General features: G+C 45.7%; 1 protein-coding gene and 1 long non-coding RNA gene across 3 annotated transcripts in view; one reads left to right on the top strand and one right to left on the bottom strand.

The window, feature by feature from the left end:
* NIPAL2 (NIPA like domain containing 2) overlaps window positions 1-26,034 on the top strand; it is an 88,709-nt gene that overhangs the window by 55,425 nt on the left and 7,250 nt on the right. Inside the window, exons 5-8 of the mRNA XM_051843948.2 lie at window positions 7,334-7,455; window positions 16,566-16,662; window positions 23,442-23,577; window positions 25,448-25,536. Of these exons, the coding sequence (XP_051699908.2) occupies window positions 7,334-7,455; window positions 16,566-16,662; window positions 23,442-23,577; window positions 25,448-25,536 (444 nt within the window). The remainder of the gene's footprint in view (window positions 1-7,333; window positions 7,456-16,565; window positions 16,663-23,441; window positions 23,578-25,447; window positions 25,537-26,034) is intronic.
* Window positions 16,618-26,034, bottom strand: part of LOC103348098 (uncharacterized) — a 36,503-nt gene continuing 27,086 nt past the window's right edge. The window contains exons 5-6 of one of the 2 annotated variants that reach the window (XR_011389251.1): window positions 17,583-17,701; window positions 16,618-16,761 (exon numbers count right to left, since the gene is read on the bottom strand). This is a non-coding gene — a long non-coding RNA (uncharacterized lncRNA). The remainder of the gene's footprint in view (window positions 16,762-17,582; window positions 17,702-26,034) is intronic. The other variant, XR_011389252.1, reaches the window with a different exon arrangement.

Genomic DNA, 26,034 nt, shown 5'->3' with positions numbered 1-26,034 from the left:
ATGTGGGTGCAGGGGCCCAAGGACTCGGGGCATCTTCTCCTGCTTTCCCAGGCCATAGCAGAGAGCTGGATCAGAAGTGGAGCAGCTGGAACATGAACCGGTGCCCATATGGGATGCCAGCACTGCAGGCAGTGGCTTTACCTGCTACACCACAGCATCAGCTCCTAATTTTTACTGTACCTGGTTTATAAATTGAACTTTATCATAGGCCATATATACATATGAAAAAAGCACAGCATTTATAAGGTTTGGGACCATCTGTAGTTTCAAGCATCAGCTGAAGGGCTTCCGCAGCTCACTAGGCTAATCCTCCACCTTGTGGCACCGGCACACCGGGTTCTAGTCCCGGTCAGGGCGCTGGATTCTGTCCCGGTTGCCCCTCTTCCAGGCCAGCTCTCTGCTGTGGCCCGGGAGTGCAGTGGAGGATGGCCCAAGTGCTTGGGCCCTGCACCCACATGGGAGACCAGGAGAACCACTTGGCTCCTGGCTTCGGATCAGCGCGATGCGCCGGCCGTAGTGCGCTGGCCGCGGCGGCCATTGGAGGGTGAACCAACGGCAAAAAGGAAGACCTTTCTCTCTGTCTCTCTCTCTCTCACTGTTCACTCTGCCTGTCAAAAAAAAAAAAAAAAAAAAAAACAGATCCTTAAGGACCACAGGGGCTACCCTAATAATTTTGCATTTATAAGGTTCATTTATAAGGAGTAAATTAGTTACATATAAAGCATTTTGAGTCATTCTTATAAATATTAGCTATTATAGACATTAGCATCACATTTTAGTATGATGCTGATCATAATACAATTCTTATGTCAAGTCATACTTGTCTATGAAATCAAGCATTTGAAGAGCTTCACCTTAAAAAAAAAAAAAAAATTCCCACCCCAGGCATGTGCCCTGCTGGTGCACCTGCTCTACCTACTATAAAGAGCAGGGATCCGCTGGTTGACCTGTTTTGTATATATGACAAATTTATAGAAGAGATTCCATTTTTATTTGTGTATAATATCAAGCTGAATCTGAAATGCCCACCAACTCATTGTAGTCTTTTAAGTGATTTGTGCTGTATTTGATGAGAAAGTGCATTCACTAGTTGTCTGGGTGTGAGGGTAGAGGGTGGGGCCACACCCCTGAATCATAGGAGGCCTCGCCTCTGACGCGGACTCCCCCTTCATCTGCCCCATGGCTTCCCAGTGCATTGTGCCCAGTTCCTAAGGTTAGCTATGGGTAGCAAGTATCGTCTGGCTGCAGCTCCTTCTTTGTGTTCTGTTAATTTAGGTCACCTCTTCCTCTGTTCTCATTAAGACCAATGGGGGGGGGAGGGGCTGGCACTGTGGCATAGCTGATAAAGCCACCACTTGCAGTGCTGGCATCCAATATAGGCACCGGTTTGAGTCCCGGCTGCTCCACTTCCAATCCAGCTCTCTGCTATGGCCTGGGAAAGCAGTAGAAGATGGCCCAAGTCCTTGGGCCTCTGCACCTGCATGAGAGACCCGGAAGAAGCTCCTGGCTCCTGGCTTCAAATTGGTACAGTTTTGGCCATTGCAGAGTGAACCAGCTGGGGAGTGAACTAGCAAATGGAAGACCTCTCTCTCTCTCTCCCTCTCCTTCTCTCTCCCTCTCTCTCCCCCTCTCTCCCCTCTCTCCCTCTCTCTCTCTATCCCTCTCTCTCCCTCTCTCTCTCCTCTCTCCCTCTCTCTCTCTCTCCCTCTCCCTCTCCCCCATCCTCCTCTCTCTGTGTAACTCTGACTTCCAAATAAATATATAAATCTTTAAAAAAAAAAAAAAAAAAAGAGCATGGGGCCGGTGCTGTGGCGCAGGTTAACACCCTGGCCTGAAGCTCCAGCATCGCATATGGGCGCTGGTTCGAGACCTGGCTGCTCCACTTCCGATCCAGCTCTCTGCTGTGGCCTGGGAAAGCAGTAGAAAATGGCCCAAGTCCTTGGGCCCCTGCACCCACATGGGAGACCCGGAAGAAGCTCCTTGTTTCTGGCTTTGGATCAGCGCAGCTCTGGCTGTTGCAGCCAGTTGGGGCGTGAACCATCAGATGGAAGACCTCTCTCTCTCTTCCTCTCCTCTCTCTGTGTAACTCTGATTTTCAAATAAATAAATATATCTTAAAAAAAAAAAAACAGTGGGGAAAAGTCTTCACTGTGCATTCAGAAAACACCAGCCGACTCCTTCCTTTCTGTCCCCTCCTTTGTCCGACTGCATTGTCACCTCCTTACAGACAGCCCCAGTGACAGTCCCTGGTCATCCCTGAGCTATGATGGTAGAGATACAATTTTGGATGAATTCTTAAGCTTAACTCTGATGGCCTTTGACTGATGGCAGGCAGTCCTCATCCTGAGATGGATCCAGCCTGGCCTCCGTCCAAGTGATCTTTCCAATTCATTCAGCTCCCCAGGCTGGCCTCTTGCAGAGCCAGATGCCTGGAGTCGAGGACGTATGATGACTTCATGGTACCTAGAGATGAGGAACCGAGTCACAGGGGGTAAATAACTTGCCTGAAGTCTTCCAGCTAGCGATAGCAATAAAATTAGACCTGTGCGGGGCCCGTTTCCATTGGATTAGATTTCTAAGATTCAAGTCTTGACCTCAAGTGTAGCCACTTCCTATCTTTTTTTTAAGATTTATTTATTTTTTTATTTGAAAGGCAGAGTTACAGAGAGAGAGGGGGAAGAGAGAGAGAGAGAGAGAGATCCTCCATCTGCTAGTATACTCCCCAAATGACTCTAGCAGCCAGAGCTGAGCTGGTCCAAAGCCAGGAGCCAGGAGCTTTCTCCAGGCCTCAAACATGGGTGCAGGGACCCAAGCACTTGGGCCGTTTTCCACTGCTTTCTCAGGAGCATTAGCAGGGAGTTGGATCAGAAGTGGAGCAGCCAGGGCTCGATACTGGTGCTGCAGGAGGCACTTTAACCTGCTGTGCCGTGGTGCCAGCCCCATCCTGCTGGATCTTACACATCCAGATTACTAGAGAGAAAGGTCTTCCTTTGCCATTGGTTCACCCTCCAGTGGCCGCCGCGCCGGCGCACCGCGCTGATCCAAAGGCAGGAGCCAGGTGCTTCTCCTGGTCTCCCATGGGGGGCAGGGCCCAAGCACTTGGGCCATCCTCCACTGCACTCCCTGGCCACAGCAGAGAGCTGGCCTGGAAGAGGGGCAACGGGGACAGAATCCGGCGCCCCGACCAGGACTAGAACCCGGTGTGCCAACGCCGCAAGGCGGAGGATTAGCCTGTTGAGCCGCGGCGCCGGCCCAGATTACTTCTTTGGGTAAACAAGAGCAGAAGGTAATCTAGCAAGCTTTCTAAGCCAGAAATCTGTCTCTTTCAGAAGGAGGAATATTTGTGATTTTGCTGGAATAAAAATAGCAGGAACTGACATTTCGTGCCACTTTTAGAAAAAGGTGGGGTAAAAATAAATTTTAAGGACATTTATTTGAGGAAGTGCAAATGGCTGTCTTCAACACTTTCAAACACTTTTGAAAAATATGCACATGACTCATGAAGAAGACAGTAAATCACTTTTAAAAATGTGAATGACATGAAACAAACAAGCAGACAAGTGGTAACAGTTATGCAGAGGTGATTCAGTAATTGTCAAAGGTAGATGAAATTAAAATTATTAAGAAGAAAGAATGTATGTGGCTGCCATAGAATTACTTACTAGGCTCACAATGACATAAGGCTCAAATAAAATAATATTCATGGAAAGATACTATGAAAGTGTACTTGCAAAATCACCCGCCTTTTTACTTGTTTTTAGCTTAGAAATGCACTGAGGTTATATGGTGACAACAATGGCCATGGAAGGCCAGTGTGGAAGCAGATGGCAAACAGGCAATAGCGAATGTTAAGCTACATAAATAAGCTGGCCTCCATCTAATACAGCACTGCACAGACTTAAAAAGAATGAGGCTACCCTGGGCACATGTCCTTCAAGATACTAAGTAGAATAAAAGCAGGACTCAGAAAATTATGTGTAGTATGGGTAAACAAAATCCAAGATGAGTGTTTGGCGTAGTACTTACGATATCACTTGGGATGCCCACATCCTGTAGCAGACTCCCTGGATTCCAGTTCCAGCTCTGCTCTGAATTCCAGCTTTCTGCTAATTTGCACCCTGTGGGAGGCAGTAGGTGGTGGCCCAAGTACTTTGATCCCTGCCACCCACACAGAAGACCTGATTGAGGTCCCAGCTCCTGATTTCAGCCTGGCCCAGGCCCAGCTATTGCAGGCTTTTAGGGAAACGATCAGATGGTAGCTATCTCTGTCTTTCTGTCAGTCTGTCAGATGGTAGCTATCTCTGTCTGAGTGTCTGTCTGTCTGTCTGTCTACCTACCTATCTACCTATCTCTATGTCTTACAAATAAGTTTTTTAAAAAAATCCTATTCACATTCAGACAGATATGGTACACCATCTCTGAGAAAAAAAAAAAAAACCTTGGAACTGGAGGACCCCAAAAGCGGTGTCCTCTTGTGACGACCCCAGAAACACAGACTCCAGACCAGACGATGCAATAGAACAGGAGGTAATTTTATTTCATTTGCGCAAATGGGCCCTCTACTGCTGCAAGCAGCAAGCAAGCGAGAGGAGCCCTGAGCAGCTATCTCACACAGCTTTTAAGGGGCAAAACCACAAAATTAACATACCATAGGGTGGCGTAAGTTTATTGGGTAACTACAAGGGGAGGAGGTCGTCGAGGAGGAGGAGAAACAGGGGGCTACGTGCCCTACGTGTCTAAGCTTGGACAAGGGGAGGGGGTCATTGAAGAGCAGAAAGGGGTGGCTACGTGCCCTACGTGCCTCATGGTTTCTTTGTTAAGCTTGAACAAGCACAGGGGAGGGGGCTTATCTACATAGAAGGATGTTCTGTTGCCTGTATCTCTGGTTAGTAGCTAACTGCTTTCTCTGTGAACCGGTTTACTCCCCATTTCCCAAGGCCGTCTCTGGAACTGTTTGTCTCAGGAGCCCCATTTTTTTTTTTTTTTTTATTAAGGCTACTTTTATGGTGGCTCACAGCCGCTTCTTTCAGGAACTAGTATTGTGGTCACCTTTGAGGAGGGAAGCTAATGGGTCACCAAGGTGTGTGAGATGTGTCACTTCCCACTGAATTGTTACCACCTCCACATGTCACCCATTCACCCGTTTGAAATAAAATTAAAACCTGAGCAAGTTCATCAACACAAGACACTGTTAGATGAGATAAAGAAATGAACTATCTGGTGGAGAAGCTTGATACACACAGGAAATCTGGATTTCACAAAGGACACAACTGGAAGTCAGGAAGACTTTTTAAAGTGTATTCAGTGGAGTGACGCTACTTTATTATTCGAAGTTTAGAAAACTGGTGTTTTAATCCCTCCTTCTTAGGAATCTCTTTTTTTAAAGATGTATTTATTTATTTATTTGAAAGGCAGAGTTACGGGACAGTGAAGGGGAAGGTGGGGAAGAGAGAGAGATTTTCCATCTACTGGGTCACTCCCCAAATATCCCCAAAGGCCGGGACTGGGCCAGGCTGAAGCTGGGAACCGGCAACTCCATCCCAGTCTCCCATGTGGGTGCAGGGGCCCACGTACTTGGGCCATCGTCCACTGCTTTCCCAGGTACATTAATTAGGAGGGAGCTGGATCAGAAGTGGAGCAGCCAGGACTTGAACGGGTGCTCATACGGGATGCTGGCATTGCACATGGTGGCTTTTGCCTGCTGTGCCACAATTCTGGCCCCAGGAACCTAATTTTAAAAGTTATCTTGGGTCTGGTGCTGTGGCGTAGTGGGTAAAGCTGCCGCCTGCAGTGCCGGCATCCTACATGTATGCCGGTTCGAGTCCTGGCTGCTCTACTTCCAATCCAGCTCTCTGCTATGGCCTGGGAAGGCAATAGAAGATGGCCCAAGTCCTTGGCCCCCGCACCAGCGTGGGAGACCCAGAAGAAGCTTTTGGCTTCGGATCAGCACAGCTCCAACCATTGCAACCATCTGGAGAGTGAACCAGTGGATGGAAGACCTCTCTCTCTGCCTCTGCCTTTCTGTAACTCAACTTAATAAATGAATCTTAAAAAAAAAAAAAAAGATAATCTCTTTTTTTTGCCAAAGAAAGGATAAGAGTGACCAATAATTTTCCTCTAAGTTCTTATATATGGTTTTTATTACTTTGCTTTTATTACAATGTTTAATAATGTATGTTGTTTTCATATTAAAAGTCCTCATTAAATATAGCTTTAAAAATTGTGTTTCTAATTACTGTCTGCACAAAATATTACAGAATAAAGTATTACATTGGAGGGAACTTACTGTGGCTTCTGTAGGACCCTGAATAGCTGTGGTCGAGCTTGTGTGAAAAGTCAGATGCTGTTTGCCCTCAGAAACCAGTTCAAAACCTCAATCATTTGGTTCAAAAGAGTAGGAAATAGGTGCCTTCAAGTTGTATGAGTGAACAGACAAACCGGCATTGCAGGTTGGGATCGACGCTGGCTGCAAATTGTACACTAACCAGCAGTGGCCTCCGCGGTGAACTGGTTGCATTAAGTTTTGAAGGGTGCTATCTGAAAAATGCCGCACATCTAACTATTTCTTGGGTTCCTAACTACATATAAATGAGCAGCTTTCAGTGGTGCTGGGAAGGGCGAGTCCCCCCTTCACCTCTCCTTCCATGGCCACCCCTCACACACCCGTCCCTTCCCCCATCATTTTGTGCAAACCTACAGTGATGACAGGAACATACTCCTGCCATAGGTTTCTGATGTGACTTTAAAAAAAATAATATAAGATCTCCTTGGAATTCTAGATTCTAGAGCAGAGTAACTAAACTCCTACAGCAAAGTCAGTATTCATTTTGTTACTTCTGCTCTCAGAATGGCAATAGGTGGCAGTGGTTTAAGGTGCACAGTTCCAGAGTGTCCAGTCTCAAGTCACCTCACTGTGTGAAAACCCTCCAGAGAAGAGTGGGTGCAGAGCCCACGGCCTGGCAGTCTAGATCCAGAGCCATGGCGCACTTACCGGCCCGTGTGGAAGCAGTCAGCGTGGCTGTGTGCGCGCATCTCTGTAGGCACGAGCTTCTGAGCTGCCCATCCTGGGAGCAAGCTGCACGGAAAACGCCAGGCTTCGTCGGGAACAGCAGAGTGAAATCGGAAGTTAGGTCCTGCCCCTCGTCCTCCCTGGAAGGTGACTCTGCAGGTGAACATCTGATGCCACCCGGGGATAGCTGATGAGTGGTGTTTTGACAGAAGGCACTGTCGGTTCTTCTGCGAGCGGTGCTCAGGCTGTCGGTGATGTTTGCATCAACAAAAAGCTCTAAGGGTCCCTTTTCAATTTGATTTGTCTTTTCCATTTTGTTTCAAGGAATGGCATTGGCATTTGCGGGAACATACTTATTGGTGAACTTTGCTCCAAATGTAACTCAGGCCATTTCAGCGAGAGCAGTGCAGTATTTCTTGGTCGGCTGGCAATTCCTGATCTATGTGGTAAGAATTCTAAACGTTTTATTGTCCCTGAAGCTTTATCTTCCAGACCCCTGGAACATGCAGGCAGTAGAAAACTGATATCATCTTTTCTTTTCAGCACTGATGACTTATTAAAATGCAGATATATCTGACTAATACCAAAATATTTGAAACACTAAGTTAACAACAGAAATGCCAGAGTTTTTGAAGTACTGAGTTAGCACCTTCAAAGAAGTTTCCTTTGAAATCACCGCAGCAGGTTATCTGAAAGAAGCAGTAACACTGTGCGTAAAAGATGCATAAAAGAAAAAATGAAATCATCTGACTCAGAACTGTGAAGCCATTGATGAGATATTTTATCTGATACAGTGGCTCTACCTGGCAGGGATAAGGACAGAACATGATCAAAAATGGCTGAAGTGTAACTTGTCACAGAAGTCCATTTAGATAGGAGCATAAGAATGTTCTAGGAAGGGCAGGTAGTGAGAAGAAATCTGAGAAAGTCTAGCTGAGCATTTAGCCCAGAACTAGGTCGGTAAAACAGTTGTGAATTCAGTCTGAAAAATCAAAGTGTACATTTTTAAGATTAACTGTGACCTCAAAACACTATCAAGGCCGGCACCGTGGCTCACTTGGCTAATCCTCCGCCTACGGCGCCGGCACACCGGGTTCTAGTCCCGGTTGGGGCGCCGGTTCTGTCCCGATTGCCCCTCTTCCAGGCCAGCTCTCTGCTGTGGCCCAGGAAGGCAGTGGAAGATGGCCCAAGTGCTTGGGCCCTGCACCCCATGGGAGACCAGGAGAAGCACCTGGCTCCTGGCTTCGGATCGGCACAGCGCCGGCCGTAGCAGCCATTTGGGGAGTGAACCAACGGAAGGAAGACCTTTCTCTCTGTCTCTCTCTGTCTAACTCTGCCTGTCAAAAAGAAACTTTTTTAAAAAATAAAAAATAAAAAATCACTATCAAGTTTAGTCAAATAGACAAAGTAGTATAATCCTACTTTATTGCTCAGTATATGAAAGTGTGACAGATGTGTTTACAGGGACATGTTTATTGGTGAGCTTTGCTCTAAGTGTCACTCAGGATATTGCAGCAGCGGTCTGAGGCTGTGTGACAAGCATTCTGACCTCTGGAGCACAGGTCTTCCCAAGTCTTTTCTCTTTATAGTCTCCTGTCTCTTACCCTACTAGGTAATCAGGTTTCTCTATTGCTACTGTTGTTTTTTATTTTTAATTTCTCCTACCCTTTAATAAACTATCCTATTTCTGTTTCTCCATTCACCACCAAAAATGTGTTCAAATAATATCCTCTTGCCGGCCCTGTCCACTTTCTCAGCTCCCTACACAGGGGTGGGGAACACCCAGCCCGCAGAATCATTTGGTCCGGCCCTGACAAGACAACCGACCGCAGGTGGGACTCGAACTTCTATAAATACCACAGGCTAGTTTTTAAGTTGATAATTCTGTCTGACCCATGAAGAATATGATAAATACCCACAGGGCCTTTAGCAGGGAAAAGATTCCCCACCGCCTATAGATCCCTCCCCACAAAGTGCTGAACGGAGTTGCTTTTTTCCGCCTTGATTCTTCTTGAATCTGAGCACCTTGCTCCGTGGCCCATCGTCTTCTCCTGGGACATCTCTTCCTGGGCTTCCTCAGTGTGTTTTCTCCCTTTCTCTGCTTTCTCTCTGACTAATCCACCCCAGGCTCTTGGTGGGCATCTCCTACTTTCCTGCCAGCCTCTTGCATCTGTTCATGGCACATACTCTTGCAGGGTCTTTTTTTTTTTTAATTATTTATTTTATTTGAAAGAGTTACACAAAGAGAGAAGAAGAGACAGAGAGAGAGAGGGGTCTTCCATCTGCTGGTTCACTCCCTGGTTGGCGGCAACAGCCGGAGCTGTGCCGATCCAAAACCAGGTGCCAGGAGCTTCTTCCCAGTCTCCCATGTGGGTACAGGGGCCCAAGGACTTGGGCCATCTTCTGCTTCTTTCCCAGGCCATAGCAGAGAGCTGGATCAGAAGAGGAGCAGCCGGGACATGAACTGGCACCCATATGGGATGAACTGGCGCCCATATGGGACGCCGGCAGTGCAGGCAGCAGCTTTACTTGATACACAACAGTGCCGGCCTGCTCTTATGGGGTCTTTTAAATGACCACTCCCCATCCCACCATCGTCCTCCTCCCAGATCCTGCCTAGCTCTCCTGAACACCAGGTATGTGTTCTCATTAGTCCACTGTTGACTCACCCCTGCCTGACATGCCACGGGTTCCCCAAATTCAGCACATGAAGCACCGACCCCACTGTCTTCTCCCCGGCCTCTCTCCTCTCAGCCTCCCACATCAGAAGCCTGAGCATACTTGACTTTTCCCACACCCTCGTTCTGCATCCCCACCCCCTTCCTATTGGGTACTCTGAAGTCTCTTGAACTTGATCCCTCTTTCTGCATTCCCCTCACCATTGCATGAATTCAAGCTTTCGCCATCTCTTGCTTAAATGATCCAGCAGCCTCTTCATGAGTCTGTCTCCCCTACTGCTGACCATGAACACTGCAGCTACAAACCCAGTTACACCAGCTCGCCCATCCAGCCATGTAGCTGTCATGCCTGTCTACTGTCCCCCGCCTCCTCTGACCCACAACTTCATCCTCTTACCACCCCCTGCACCCTCACCCCACTGTGCACAGCCCAGACGTGACCCCCTCAGTGAAATACTGCCCAATGAGCTGATCCATTTTCTGAGCTTTGCACGGGCCATGTTCTGTCTTAATTTTCTTTTTACCTGTAAGCCCTACTCTAGCAGACCATGCACTTCTTCAGGGCAAGAACTCTTCCTGGCTGATCAGTCCGTTGTTCAGCTTACCAGTCCTAATGCCCTGCCAACTTAAACACCTGTTACTTGTGTGTTATGGCGCTGGCTCCCGTTCTCGTGGACTGTACTTCCACCCTAGCTTTGTCACTTCCTCCTCCTTCCCTTACGCCTGCCCTCGCTCAGCCTCAACCTGTGGGACTGGACTTCCCAACCGAGCCTCCCTCGGGGCTGTCATACTTTGTGCCTCGCGTCTGCCTATTTAGCTTCCCACTTGTCCACCGTGTTCAGTCCTTTAACGATCACAGCTTTCATCGATCAACTTAGAAGCGCTGGAGGGGATTTTAATCTCTGCGATTTACTTCGGCTCTTTGTACTTTGTTGGCTATTTCATGATAGCCCAGACTTGAAGCTCTACCAACAAATTACTAGTTCCTGCCTACAGGCAAAACAAGTTCTCATCCAGTAAGAAAAGAGTGACTGACGTAACTGGTGGCCAGAAAAGCGATAGCCTGACTTGAATCCTTTGGAGATTAAAGATGCATCAAGACTTATTTCCCGGAATAAACAGCATTGTTTGATGATGAGATCCCTTGTTTTGTTTTAACACCAGAGGAAATATTTGAAAAGAACCATACTACTTTTTTAAATATTTTATTTATTTATTTGAAAATAGAGTTACAGATAGTAACAAAGAGAGGGAGAGATAGACAGAAATGTCTTCCATCTGCTGGTTCACTCCCCAAATGGCTGCAATGGCTAGAGCTGAGCCCATCTGAAGCCAGTAGCCAGGAGCTTCTTCCAGATCTCCCACATGGGTGCAGGGGCCCAAGGACTTGGGCCATTTTCTACTGCTTTCCCAGGCCACAGCAGAGAACTGGATCAGAAGAGGAGCAGCCAGGACTAGAACCGGTGCCCATATGGGATGCCAACACTGCAGGTAGATGATTAACCTATTGCACAATAGCATTGGCCCCCATACTACTTTCTAATTCAACCTTCTATTTCCACAAAAAAATACTATGAAATTCTTTATATTTTGCCATTTGTCAAAATCAACCCTTAAATTCAGTCATTTGCACTCATCCATTCAACTGATTAGACGCCTAGTACAGAGTAAAATTCCTACAGCAGGGACTTGACAGCTCCAGGAGAGACTGTACTTAAGAATGTGTGAAAGTAAATGCCACAGAGAAAAACATAAACAATGCTGAGTATTTATAAGATAGCATAAACTAAGCCTTTACTAGAGTCACATTTGAATAGCACTGTCAGCATTAGACCCAGCAAGGGGAGGAATCTATATTGTGCTTGTTTGGAATTTAACCCATTATTTAGTTTCCTCTCGAAGACTCTCAGAGAGATGGATTAGATACCAACATCTTCAGCAGAAGATCCATTTAAGTCTGCTAAACCTCTAAGTCAGGAATATTTAATCCTCAGGTGTAGCAAATTCTTTGCTTTTCCTGCAAACCATGAGGGCAAGGATGGCAGTTACAGTAATTAAACAAATTTTCAATGTCTAGTTCACCAATCTGTGAAGTATGCCAGGTATAAATACAGGATCTGAATTGTCTTTCAAGAGTATCCAAATAACTTATAAAATGAACAAAAATATCTGAAAGTCAGAGTCAGTTTTATATTTCCCCAAAACGGGATTGTAAAACTGCCGTCCAGACTGGCTCACGGCTCTGTTCTCCCCCGGTGACCTGGACCAGAGGGGCATCTGTTTCACCTTCCAGCCGCCCGCGGAAACAAGGCCCTGGAGGTGAGCTTCTGACCTGACACTGCTTGAGGTTCAAGGCCAAACCAGCTGGAGCAAGAGCCCAAGTAATGGCCTCTTCCGGGAAACTTGTTGTCTCTTTGAGGGTTCTTAGGAAAGAGACAGGTTTCCATGTGTTCCTGGGTGCCCAGGGCTGACTGGACCACAAGGAGCCTTAATTGAGCGACACCTACTAAGATGTCCTGCAGAGCCCGAGTGAGCACACATGGCCCTGGGCCTCCATGACTTCATGTTCTTTGGCAGGCTTGCCCGTGGCCACTGTGCCCACCCAGATTTTCCGAAGGACTATTCAAATCAAAACCTCTGTTGTGAACATAAAATCCTCTGCACGGGGTTTGTTCTCTCCCTGCCAGACAGAAGATGAAATCAGCAGAAGCAGGGGCCAAGCCTGTGGTCTGGTGTCATTCTATACCCAAAACCGCCAGCTAAGTCGACCTTTCTGGCAGATCTGCTTCGAAACCCACCAGCAGGTGTTAAAAACCTGAAAGGGGGGGGGGGGGGGGGGCTGTGTGTTTTTACAAGACATCGATATCTGCTGCGTGACGTTCATGTGCTTCTCTGTGTGAAAGCACGCAGGACCGGTGTCTCTGCGCCAGGGCACAGCCCTGCCGTACCGGAGCCCACACGCCCTGAGCCATCAAGTCCTGCACAGCATCGCTCTCTCTCCCTCGGGCACCGTTATCTTCTGCCTCCGGTGGGCGGGGACACCTAAGCTTAAGGAGGTCACGTGACTTGCCCCAAAGCAAATAAATATTGGGGGCTTCAAAAAGTTCGTGGAAAATGGAATTAAAAGATAAGTTTATTTTGGTGCAAAAACATTTTTTGCGATCCCTGCATAGTTTTTTCACATTATACATTTTTTTCCATGAACTTTTTGAAGATCCTGTCATAGTATAGGTTTCAAAGGCTTTTTTGCACCCAAATAAGCCCATCTTCATTCTATTTCTCTACATACTTTTTTTGAAATACCCTGTGCTGAGTGGCAGGGCCAGGATTCCAAACCAGGCTGGTCCACTGTGGACACTCAATCCTGTGCCCTGCCCCGGGTACCTCTCCTGGCAGAATGATGAACGCTGACCCCCAAGGGGCAAATCTTCGTCCATACCTGGCCTTCAGGAGGGCCTCGGCTGAGCCCAACCCTTTGGGACAAAGAAGTGGTATCAGGAGCTAAGCTTTCAGCAAAGAGCTTGGTGAGAGAAGGTGAGCTAACCTTGGGTCAGAGTGTGGCTCCGGCAGTGAGGCAGCGGCACTGACATTTTGTGTCCCTTTGCCACCTCGTCCCATGCACTTCCAGTGCTCTTTGTACCATAGGAAACAGGGTGATTTGTGTCTTTCTTTATGTTAGAGAATCCATTCACAATCAATGCAGAAAACTCACCCTGAGATTTCTGTTCTCTGCCAAGATGCCAGGGGTCCGAGACCCGAAATCGTTTTCTATGACTTCCATAATAAATTGTCACCACCTTAGTGGCTTACGACAACACCCCTTTACGAGCCTGCAGCTTTGTGGGGCTGTGTCTGACACAGGTCTCGCTGGAGCACAGTCAGGTGCTGGCAGGGCTGTGCTCCTCGCTGGAGTCTCCAGGGGAGAATCGATTTCCTTGCCTCTTCCAGCTTCTGGGGGCCGCCAGCATTCCTTGGCCCGGGTCTGTCTCACGTTGCAACGCTCTCTGACCGCAGCTGGGAACGTTCTTGGGCCCACTTGGATCTTCCGGGATAATCTCCCCATCTCGCGGTCCGTAATCTTCATCCCAGCTGCAAAGCCCCTCTGCCGTGTGAAGTAACGCGGTCACAGGTTTTCGAGATTTAGGATGTGGCCCCTGGGCTGGGGTGTGTGTGCGGGGAGGGGGTGTGGCCAGTGTCATGAACCCTGTTGAGCCTCAGTTTCCTCCCTTGTAGAACTGGAGATGTTCTAATAGTGCCTCGCTCCTAAAGCGGTTGTGAGGAGCCAGTAAGTTAGCTCCAGGAAAGCCCTCGAGAGCAAGCACAGCCCGCACTGGCCATGCAGGAAGCGCCACTGACATTTCTGAACTTGGAGACAGCAGTCAGGAAGGTAGCATCCTCCCGGGGCCCAGCAGCCGGGGGAAATCGCAGCTCCCGGGATTGTCTGCAGATGCACTGCTATTTTCAGAAAGAAAAAAACACGCAGTAGAAAATGAATTACCATAAATTCATACGGCTTGAATATTTTATTCCTGGGAGCTGTGCGACCTCCTGCCACAAGACAGAACCCAGAGCCGCGAGAGTCATGCCGTGAATAATGAGAACTCGTGTTTTATTTATCGGAAGCTGCAGAAAGGCATTTGAAGAAAAAGTCCTACATGGGTTTTCGAACTGGTAACAGCTACCTTCATCCCCCCATCCTGCAAATGAGGACTGGGCGTGCCGGTAGACGCAGCCAGCACGCGGTATGCGTGAGTGCGGGAAGAGCTTCGCGCTGCCGTGTAGCGTCTGCAGCAGCAGACTTGGGGGTGAGGGGCAGCCAGGCGGAGCCCACACTTCTGCTCCCAGCGGTGAGCAGGACAGAGAGGAGGACGCCCCGTGTTCTGATGGCAGCTTTTAGGGAAGGCTAGGGAATAGGACTTTAATGGCTTTTGTAATCGAGTCAATTAAATTAAGGTCCTGGAAAATAAGCCCTATAAAGAAAAGTGAAAATAATCGGTTTCATTTGCCAGCAGGGGAAAACAGACTGAAGAATGATTTAATCTTCTGCGGTAAGATGGAAAGGTTTCTAAATGGGGACGGCAGGGTCCTCCCGCTTCCCTGCCCACAGAGGGATTAAAGGAGAAAGCCAGTCGGCGAGCAGAATCTGGAACTGAAGCAGACTGAAGGGCTCCGCGCATCACACGCACTCCTGGAGCGAAGGAAGTCCCAAACGCCAGCGATTTTTTTTTGTTTTTAAGAAAAAAATTCCTGGTGATGCTTTTACTTGTCTGTGTCAGAAAAACAAACATTCACTTTGATGATTTCAGTCCAGGGACACCATCTCTTATCGAAAGAGTGTTAGTGATAGCTTAAGTTCAGGTTTTGGTCAGTGCTGCAAAAAATACTAAAAATAAAACAGAACTTAAAATTACACTAGACTTTTCTTAAGGGGTGAGAACACTTCAGGCTTTCAGTCAACTAATATGTGTTGGACACTCAATTTATTAGATATTAGGTCTTTTTGGCAAATAGTTCACAATAAATTTTAGGTATAGCTTACTCATTGGTTCCATAAATACTGAGTGACCAGCTATGTGCCAGACGCCGGAAACAGAGTAACAGACAGCAGGCAAGGTCCCTATTCTGGTAGGGGAGAGACAAGAAACACGAAGTACATGAATGAGAAATACAATATGGGAACCTGAAGCAGGGCTGTGCAGGATGACCAGGTTGGCTTTTTCAGGTCAGAGTAGTTACGGAAGGCCTCGTAGAGGATGTGACATGAGCTGCCAGCTGAGACTAGGAATGGTTATACAAAGACCAATGAAAAAGCTGTTCAACCCATGAACAGTGAGTGCAATAGCCCAGACAGAAGCAATCTAAAATTACAAAGAACAGAAAAAGGGACGTGGAAAGGCCATCGTGGCCAGCGAGTGCATCCAGGAGCAAGTGGGACACGATGCAGTTGATAAGTCGGCCGTGGCTTTGTAATCCAGGAGGAAATTTGGATTTTATCCTAAATGGACTAGGAAACCACTGGGGAATTCTCCAAAGGAGTGGCTGGATCTAATCTATATTTTTACCACATGTGTCATCCCGGATGAATCTTCTAAACATAATTCAGAGTGGAAGAAAGCAAGCAAGCATAATGCCACCTCTGTAAGGTCTAAAGGTGCACAAAGGAGTCGGGTGCAGCTTGGGGACATAGAGGTGTGATAAACCACACAGAAGTGAATGGTGGGCTCCTGCTTCAGCGTAGGGTTCCTGGGAGAGGCCAAGGGGGAGGAGGAGAATGCAGTGAGAGATTTCGAAGGCCACGCTGGGTTGTGTTCCTGCAGTTGGGTAGAGTACTTGTTGTGTTACTAAAGATACCTTAAACATATATGGGATATTTTCTGATGCAACTTGTACTTCTAAGGGATCCCTGTGCTCCTGAACGGCTGGTTTGTTGAAAGGCAAGGGTACCATTGGAGACGAGCTGGAAGCTTATCGCAGTAGTGCAGAGAGGAGGGCAGGGAGCCAGGCTCGGGGAGGAGCTTCTGGTTTGGGCCAGGGAGGGATTTTGATGCTGACATGAACTGAGGGGCCCTGAGGACCCATTGGGAAGACATTTTGGGAATCTGAGGCACAATTTGGGGTCGGAAAGTTCAGTGCTGCCCTGATTAGTGTGGAGTGTCCATTAAACACGGACAGGGAAACATCTGGTAGACCGTCGGATGAGTGAGCCCAGAGTTGCAGGGAAGTGAGGCCTTTGGGCTCTGTCCGGGTGTCGCTGGTGGCTCTGGGTGACCGTGGCTTCTTGTGTCGTCCCCATGACTCCTGTGGGAGAGCCGTTGCAAAATCAGTAAGAGAAGCTTTGTGTAGAATAACTTACCCTTTCTCATCCTTTTCATGTCTAGATTTTAGAAATACTACTTTTCTGCGTCCTCCTGTATTTCCATAAAAGAAGAGGAGTGAAGCACATGGTGGTTCTGCTGGCTTTGGTGGCACTCCTAGGTGAGCGCGTGCTTTGGTTCCTGATCGCTGGCGGTGCTAGGTCATCAACAAGATCTGCAGGAAAATCCCCGGGCGTTCTGGTCCTCGTTTTCACCTCTGCTGGATGGATAGAAACCGAGTCTGAATTATCTAAATTACACTTTAAACACAGTTGCCCTTTGTATCCTAGGGTTCCAAACTAGAGAATTCAACCAACCACAGGTCAAAGGTGTTCAGCCCAAAAAAAAAAAAAAAAAAATGCATCTCAACTGAGTGTGTATAGACTTTTTTCCCTTGTCATTAGTCCCTAAATAATTTACAGTATTAGGTATTCTAAGTACTCTAGAGATGTATTCTAAGTACTCTAGATTATACGGGAGGATGTGACTGAGTTACATGCAGCTGCCACGCCATTTTATAGAAGGGACTTGAGCATCCACAGATTTTGGTATCTGTGGGGCGGGCTGAGAGTCCTGGAGCCAGTCCCCTACAGATGCCAAGGGATGACTGTAATTGAAAACTATTAAAGGAGGAATAAACTAATGAACCCAATTGAAACTTTTGTGCCAGGAATTAGTTAGCAAGACCTATCCTGTTTACATTAAAAAAAAAAAAATACAGTTAATAAGAAACATAAAGGTAAGCAGGATGATTTTCCTGAACACCCTGTTTCTTTCATTCATTGTTTCCCTGTCCATTTCCATTTCCATCACCACCCCTCCCCCCAGCTCCTGGTCAGATTTGAGAACTGATGATGCTGGGTAAGCCCCCTGTGTATATATTAATGCAGCCTCTTTCCTCTCTCTCCTCCCCACGCACTCAAACACCTGCAGAGAGACCAACACCAGGAGATCTGACTAGTCATTGGGAAACTCCCTTTATCGAATTTTATTTGCATTCTTCCTTCGCCTCTTTTTTTCCCAATAAGATGTCCTATATACCTTGTGTTGTTGTCTGTGGTCTGGTAGGTTGTACTGCACCACATCCGTGAGGGACTGGGCTCTTCATTTCTCGTTCTCATTTCTCTGTCCTTTGCGTGAAGGATTTGTGTTTGTGATTGCTGTTTACGGGAAACAAATTGGCGGCTGTCGCTGAAGAGATCGGAAAGGAGACTTTATACTTGTTTCTTTTTAAACGATCACCTAGAACCAAAGCAAACAGCTAAGGCAGAGAATGTGCACTATCCAAGAAAATATTAAATATAATGACAGTTTAGATAGGAACATAAGATGGCAAAATTAGGAGCATCCACACCAGCTTTGAACATAAAGATAAATGGGATGAGTTTACCTACTAAAAAATGGACATCAGAGAAAGTCTCAGGTTGATTCTGAAAAAGATTCTCAAATTGTATTCAGCACTTTTGCACTAATAGAGATGCAGGGGAGTGATTGAAATAGCTGCCACCCAGCCTGCTGGGTGCCGCTTCCTCCTAACCCCCAGCCCTGCCAGGATGAGCTACTAAGCATTAATGCAGGGAGCCACTAGATCCTTTTCCAGTGGCTCCAGGGCCAGCAGCCTTTCTGATTGGTTCCTGCTGGTTGCGAAATGTTTGGACCATAAATGAGAGTACTTCAACAATTTTGTGAAAATGAAATTAAAAGTATCAGTTTATTTTGGTGCAAAAACTTTTTGGTGCAGATTTCTTTTTCATAATACATAGAAAGTCTGTAATATAAAAAAGCTGTGCACAGATTTCACATTTTTTGGCACCAAGATATACTTTTAATTCCATTTTTTCACAAACATTTTAATGTGCCTTCATATATCAATTTCAATTAAAACAAGGTAACTCAGGTCTAAAGTAGAAGAAATCAGAGAATCATGATGTTACTAAGCTAAAAATCAAGACATAAATCATTTTTAAAAGGGCGATTTTATCTTGATAAAAAGTGTCTAGCCCACAAAAATGTCATATTTAATATGCTATGGAGATCTGCAGAAAATACAAAATTGCATTAACAGAAATATAAAGGGATTAGGAGACTTCTCTGGGCTCATGGAAGGTACATAGACATAAAAACATGTTAAGATAGAATATCTGCATAACTTAATTTGGTCTGGTAGCATTAATATTGGACTCTCTTGTGCCTGGGTAACATTTACAGTTGCTGACTATATAATTAGCCTCAAAGAAATCCTTGATAAATTCCAGGGAGCTGTAATAGTACAGGCCACATTCTGGGATCACAGAGTGATGTAAAAAAGAGAAAATAATAGCAGAAAGACATCAGTAAAACCTACCACCTGAAAATGTTCACCTTCTTCCTAACCCACAGCTGGGCAAGGTGGAAAGCAAAGTTTCATTACAGTATATATTTTTGAAATTATTATGAAAACACTTAGTGTTAAAACCTATAGCTTGTGAGTAATGCTGTTTTTAAAGGAAATTAATTAAGTGCTCAATTCAAGAAGGAATAAAGGTAAAGAAAGCAGAAATGAGCAGTTTATTGAGGCAAAAAATTAACAAAATAATGGTAAAGCAATGAATGATAAATAAACCCAAGAATTAGTTATTTAAAAAAAACAACCAATAAAATAAATCCTCCATTAGAAAAACATCCAATATCCCAAAATAGAAATAAAACCTAGATAGGTATGTAGATTCCAAATGTGTGTGTCTATACACGCATACATATACATCCCAGGGGACTTCAAAAAGTGTGTAGAAAGTGAAATTAAGAGAGTTTTATTTTGGTGCAAAAAATTCTGAAATCCTTGTGTAGTTTTTTTTTTTTTCATGATATTATTTTCCATGAACTGGCTGAAGACCCCTCATTAATCAATAAATTGCTTATTTTTGAAAAGAAAGTAACTGTGAAGGAAGTGAAGGCATTGTTAACAAGTTACACTGTGAAAAAGAACCAGGGTCTTCAGACCTTCAAGGAACAGTGGCAGAGTTCTGATGATGGAAGGCTCTGAAGACATAGAAGGAAGCTTCTTTAGCACAATCAGATAATACCAGTCCCAAATCTGAGAAAGACAGCACAAATGAAGACGTCTATGAACGAATTTTGCTACTAAATATTAATTGAAAAATATTTGTAGTGTTACATAAAATGGAAAGAGTAGCACACACCCTTGTGATTAAAAACACACTTGAAGCAAAAACTGGAAATCAGTGGAAGAGCAGAGGTGAGTTCTTTTTCTTTATTGCTGTTACAATATATTTATATGACGGTTTAAAAAAATGAGCTAAAAAGGAAGGTGAGGAAGTGACAATAATCAGGAAGAAAGGAATTTGCCTTCTAATGAGTGGCTCCCTCTGCTGTGGCTGTGGTCTCCTTTCTTTTTATTTGTGTATGTATGTGTATAAATATATATGCATAGTTTTTGACTATGTTGACCGTCTATAATCGTATAAATCTATGTGTACACAGTGCTGTTCTGACTTGTAAAACGACGTGTGGAATAACCAAATCCAGCTAGTTAACATAGCCATCACCTCAACCACTTAATATTTTTTGTGGTAAGAAGGTTTGAAATTTTAGTTTCTTAGCAATTTAAAAATGTCTACCAAATCTCAGACAGGGGACTACCCCAAATGTTTTTGTTTTGTTCTGTTGCGTAGCACGTGAATATAGTTAATAATCGAGAATCGTGATCTCGTTTCTTAAATCCAGAGCGTCTTAGCGGGGTTCTGTCGGGTGATGAGCTAGCTGGGGAAGCCAGGAAGTCCCTCTCTATCCTCCCCACACCCTGGCTTCCGAAGCAGAATTTCAACATGAATATTTATGGATCTAATCCGGAGACAGCGATGGAGGATCCAGCAATCTAGGAAAAAGTTCTTGGAACAGGATGGAGAGCTAAGAATAAATGAGAGGGCCAAATTTCAGAACACGGTCAGACATGGGGGAGATGGTGTTCCATGAGGATGGTAATATGTTCTTTGTCGAGAGGTAAGCAAATGGAGAAAGACAGAAAGAACCATCTAGAACCTGTGTCACTGCGCACCGCAGGCCAGCGTGCCCGACCCTCCCTGGGAGAGTTTGCTGGTGTTGCCCAGAAGCCTTCACAGTGGCTGCTGACGCAGTAATGCCCATTCAGGAGGTTTTCCTGAGGAAAGAGGCAGAGCGATACACGCAGACACACAGAGCGACACTCAAGAATATTCTCCTAAGCCTCATTTTTAGTAGTAAAAGAAAAAAAGAATGCAAACCAAATACCCCAACAGCAGGAAGTTACTAACATAAATTAGACATTCATACATTTTTTACAGCCAATAAAAATATTGATTTGAATGATACTTAATGACCTGGAAAACAGTGAGTAGCAATGGAAAACAGGTTCCTCAGAAACATATGGTGTGTACCATACAACTCACATGTTGTGATTTGCACACAGCCATACTTACAGATAGAAAAATAACAATGTGCCCAGTGTTAAAAGTGGTCTGGGGATGAATGTTGAGATTACAGGTGATTTCAGTTTTTCTCTCCAGATTTCTTAGAATTTTCCCAAAAATTTTAAATGAGCATATATTTTATGGATGTTTTAAAAAAATGAACATAAACTATTCATATTTCCAGTACTGGAGATACCTACTGACAGTATCTAAGTGTAGATTCTTCTAGCTCCTTCTTTCTGTGCATACTTAAGTGTTTTCTACTTTTGTGTACACACATTAAAATGCTCCTGCATTACATCTTTGTATTTCCACTTACCAGACTCTCTCTCTCTCTCTCTCTCACGCTCTCTCTCTCTCTCTCTCTCTCACACACACACACACACACTCACAAAGCTTACATGTACTCAATACCAGCCTAGAAATAACTTGCAGAGTGACAGTAAATAGTGCTTAATCAGTCGGTGATTATACATGCTTTGAAAATATAATGATTAACTAGAGAAACTGATAGTTTGTTTAGCAGCTTAGTGAAACATTCTGGTTTTGTTTTTGCTTTTTGTTTAAGTATAATTTAAAATCGGGTGGTGGCTCAATTAGATGACCTTTCAAGTCCTTTGCAGCCCTGAAGTTCAGAGGCTAATGGAGCAGTGTGTTCAGTTCCCTCTCCGTTCATTATCCCTTTGGGAAACTTGGCAGTTCAGACCACAAGGCCATAACCACACTGTGCTCTAATTTCAGCAAAGTGTTTTCGAAGGAAATCAGGGTCCCTAAAGAGCTGAGCTCAAATTTAAACCATCAAGCGGTACACAGATCTCCTCTACGGATATTTTAAATTCCCAGATCAGAGACGGCTATTGTTGGAAAATGTAAAAGGATCGCATCAAAAGACATTTTAGGATGAAGAAGAGCCTGCTCACAATGGGCCTCTTTGTCCCAGTTGAGCCTCTTCAGATTGTTTTCAGAATTTCTCACCTGGCCTCCCCTGTTAATTATGAAATTTAACCAAAAGAAAATGCCTAATTTGGAAGTGTGCCCTGATACCCTTCAAGTTAAAGTAATATTCTCCATTTTTTGGAAAAGGAAATCATGGAGGGCTCTTCTTGGTTGGCCCTCACCTGCTATTTTAAACATATTCTTTATAAACACACACACATATATAGAGAGATATGATAGCTTTTCCAAAGCTAAAAGAACGAAGCTCAGATATATTGTGACCAGGTAACTCAGCAGCAACAAAGGGAGTATTTCTCCTTCACATTGCCTTTGACTTACAGTTAGTTGGTCTCATGTAAAAATTACCTTCAAACTTCCTGGGAGTTTCAGCCAAGTTATGTAATTATTTGCTACAGTAACTTCAGGGCACCTGGGCCGGAAAGAAAGCATTATCTTCATCCTGCAGAAGCAGGTGCTGCCAGAGAGTGCTCAGCGCCTTCCTACCCATGCAACCTTATTAAGTCACTTTTTTTCTTAATTGCTATTTGGAAGCCACAAAACGTTTTTTCTCATTAGGGATGGATTTCCTCTGTACCATAGAAAATGAATAGATATCCTGTAAATCTTAGATGTATGGTGGGACGCTGAGAAATGAATTCTCAGCCAGGGTCCTGCTTCCCATTATTGTCTTGATTGACAACAATGTCCCTCTCCTAAACGGTTCACACACACGTGGCCCTAGCTCTACCAGGACACTCAGGCTGTCAGCTGCTTTTCCCTTTCCAGTCCTCTCATCTCTCTGGATTTATCACAATAGAGTTCTGTGATTTCCCCCATTATTGTCACATGGCAACTCGGACTTTTTTATCTCCTCTCCCTAACGTTTTCATCTTTACCTCTGCTGCATCCTCCACAGGTGGGGCTGGCCAATAAACATTTGACTCCAGGGCCGGCGCTGTGGCTGGCTCACTTGGCTAATCCTCCGCCTGCGGCACCGGAATCCCATATGGGCACCGGGTTCTAGTCCCGGTTGCTCCTCTTCCAGTCCAGCCCTCTGCTGTGGCCCGGGAGTGCAGTGGAGGATGGCCCAAGTGCTTGGGCCCTGCACCCGCATGGGAGACCAGGAGAAGCACCTGGCTCCTGGCTTCGGATCAGCACAGCACCAGCCGTAGTGGCCATTTGGGGGGTGAACCAACAGAAGAAAGACCTTTCTCTCATCTCTCCCTCTCACTGTCTATAATTTACCTAATAAATAAATTTTTAAAATCTAAAAAAAATAAAAAAAATTTTGACTCCAATGATTAAAAGCACCCAGTCACCCAGCAGCTCTTCAGCTAATCTCAGCAAATGTAACACAGAGCTGCCGCATGGCTAGAGTCGTAGCCGTACCTCTTACAACAGTTTTCCTTCTTAAAGCATGGTTGGCGTGTTTGCTACTCTCCCACGTAAACCTAAGATATTTATTTGTAATTCTGTCCCAAATATGTGCTTTATTTGTGGTGTTTGTTTTCTTTTTCAGCCTCATTGACTGTTATTTCAGTAAAAGCCGTCTCGGGCATGATCACTTTCTCTATGACGGATAAAATGCAGCTAACTTATCCCATCTTCTATATCATGTTCATCATCATGATAGCATCTTGTGTTTTCCAAGTCAAGTAAGTTAGCTTCTACATACTCGCTAATCTCTCAACATTCCTGTGCTTCTCTGAGCATTAATCCTTATTGATTTCAGATGATAATTAAAATGAGCTACAACTGATTTCTAAGAGCAAGGGGCCTCCAGCTTCTCCCCAGCCAGCATGCCTTGCTTTGTCTTTCGCATCCAATAATAAGTTTTTACTCGGCATTGCCTTCATGTCTTCTGAGTTCTAAAGTGCGGCCGTAATCCAGCTAAGTGCACTTTGATGCTTTCCTGATGCTCTTCTGCTTGTAATTAATATCCCTCGTACACAGGTTGTCATTAGCAATAAATCAAAGGGGCGGGTCCACATCCAGGGCTTCATTCTAAATCTAGGAGATGCATGAACCCTTCACCTTCGTTTCTTAGCTCATGCTCATGAGTTGCCCGGAGAGGGGCGAAACCAGACGCCTGGCCGGGAGGGAAACCCTTTCCCCAGAACTTTGCATCTCTGGCCAGAATTGGCTCTGTACCAGTGGGATTGCAGGGGGCTCGGTTTGTGTTCTCTTGGGGCCCCATCGTGGTGACGTGGAACATTTGGAGTTTCCGTTCTTCTCCCCGCCCCCACCTCCATCTGCTCTGATCATGTCCCCTGCATCTCACCTCGTGATTGTACCTTTGCCTGCTAGACTCTCTGGAGTGGCCAGGAAGTTATCTGTTCACCCCCAGAACACCAGGCACGGGGCCAGTGCCAGCCAGGAAGTCAGAGCTGGAACTCGGAACACGAGATCTTCGTTCTGTGGGTGCTGGAGGCTAGTCTAGTTGTGGACTGGGAAGAGACACTCTGCAAGCTCTGTGGAGAGTTTGCAGAAACCCAGTGTTTTGTCACCAATTGTCTCTTCCTTAGATGACTGACTGTGTTTCTAATATTTGGATCTTGCTATTTTGTTTCTTCTCCCTTTCTTTGAATTAGTTGGGACTGCTATTTCCTGAGGGGCTTAGCGTAGTTAACGCCATGCTTTATGGATTTAAAAAGCAGATGGTATTGTTTCAGTCCCTGCACCCATCACATGGTAAAACTGGGGTTCCCAGACCCGGGTGCCCATTGCAGTCACCTGCGGACATTTGTTTGTACGTGTGTGTGTGCACATATTGACATGCCCATGTGTATTCCTTCATATGTGTGTATACACACCAACATGCATGCATACCTTGTTAGGTAACTGTGTAGTCTGTATCCCCCTTGCTTCCACCCTGGGCTCTACCCACCAAGATTTTTGCTGTCAGTTGCTCTAGAGTGGGACCTAAGCTTCAGTGCTTTTTCAGAGCACCCAGGATATCAAGGTGCAGTTTGCTGCCTTAGCAACCAGGCTAGTCCCTGGCGGGGCAGACCAGCGCTCTTGTGGGAACCTGCATTCCGCGTGGTGGCCGGAGCAAGAAGCCCGGCTCCCACATGTGCTCTGCAGCTGGAGCACTGAGCGCTGGTTTTGAAACATTAAACATTCCTGTACTTCTCCATCTTCTTTCTTGGCACGTGGCATGTCAATGGATAGCTATACTATTCCCCAGATATGATATTTAACAGATTCTAGGGTCCATTCTAATGAATCAGCCCCAGTGTGATACTGGTCCAGCAGCTTGAACCACTTCCAAGTCAAACTTCTGTGGCCTCGGAATATGATTAATTGCTTTTCATTGTTACTGTTGTTGGTTTAAACAGACCATAAAACCTGACATCTGATCTCATACATCAGATGCATATAAGCTATGACTGCTGATTGGAAATGCCCTCTCGCTGCACTTCCTTTCGCTTTGTAGTCAGAGTTAAAGAACACGCATTTCTTGAAGTTATTGTTAACTTGTTGCTGAACGTCTCTCAAAGCTTCAGTAAGTGCCTTCTGCCCTAGGTTCCTGAACCAAGCCACGAAACTCTACAATACGACGACGGTGGTGCCAGTTAACCATATTTTCTTTACAACTAGTGCCATTATCGCAGGTGAGTTCTGGGTCTCTGGACATCCAGGATTCCACCCCCGGGCACAAGCGTGATTGAAGTTTCCCAGAGTAGTGAGAGCATCAAGGAGTCTTTGGGTCATAAGGAGCTGTGCAGCCCACAGCCCCCTGGCCTCCACCTACCTCGTCTGTCCTCGTGCACAGGTCGCTCTGCCGTCTGTGAGTGTCGCCCCGAAACCATTCAGTCTCGTGTTGTATAGGAAATAGTCCTGCTGTCTGGCGAGGCCTCATTGTTGGAAACTTCCTCCTTATCTTGGGGCTGAAATTAGCTTCCTTGTAAATTCAAGGCACACGACTCTGTTCTGCCTTCTGGAGTCTTCCCCTGGCCAGCCCATCAGATAACCAAAGCGACGGACAGGTCCTCTTGAGTCTAGTCTCTGGGCCAGGCATCCCAGCTCCGTGAACTCTTGCCGACGTGCCCCTCTGTGGCTTGTTCAGAGGCGTCCCAGGACAGGTCTGACACACAAGGACAGAAACTGGT

Source organism: Oryctolagus cuniculus, chromosome 6, assembly GCF_964237555.1.
Source record: "Oryctolagus cuniculus chromosome 6, mOryCun1.1, whole genome shotgun sequence".
In the NCBI taxonomy this organism is placed as follows: domain Eukaryota; kingdom Metazoa; phylum Chordata; class Mammalia; order Lagomorpha; family Leporidae; genus Oryctolagus; species Oryctolagus cuniculus.
Note: the sequence above shows the minus strand (reverse complement) of the source record. Positions and strands in the feature narration are given on the sequence as shown.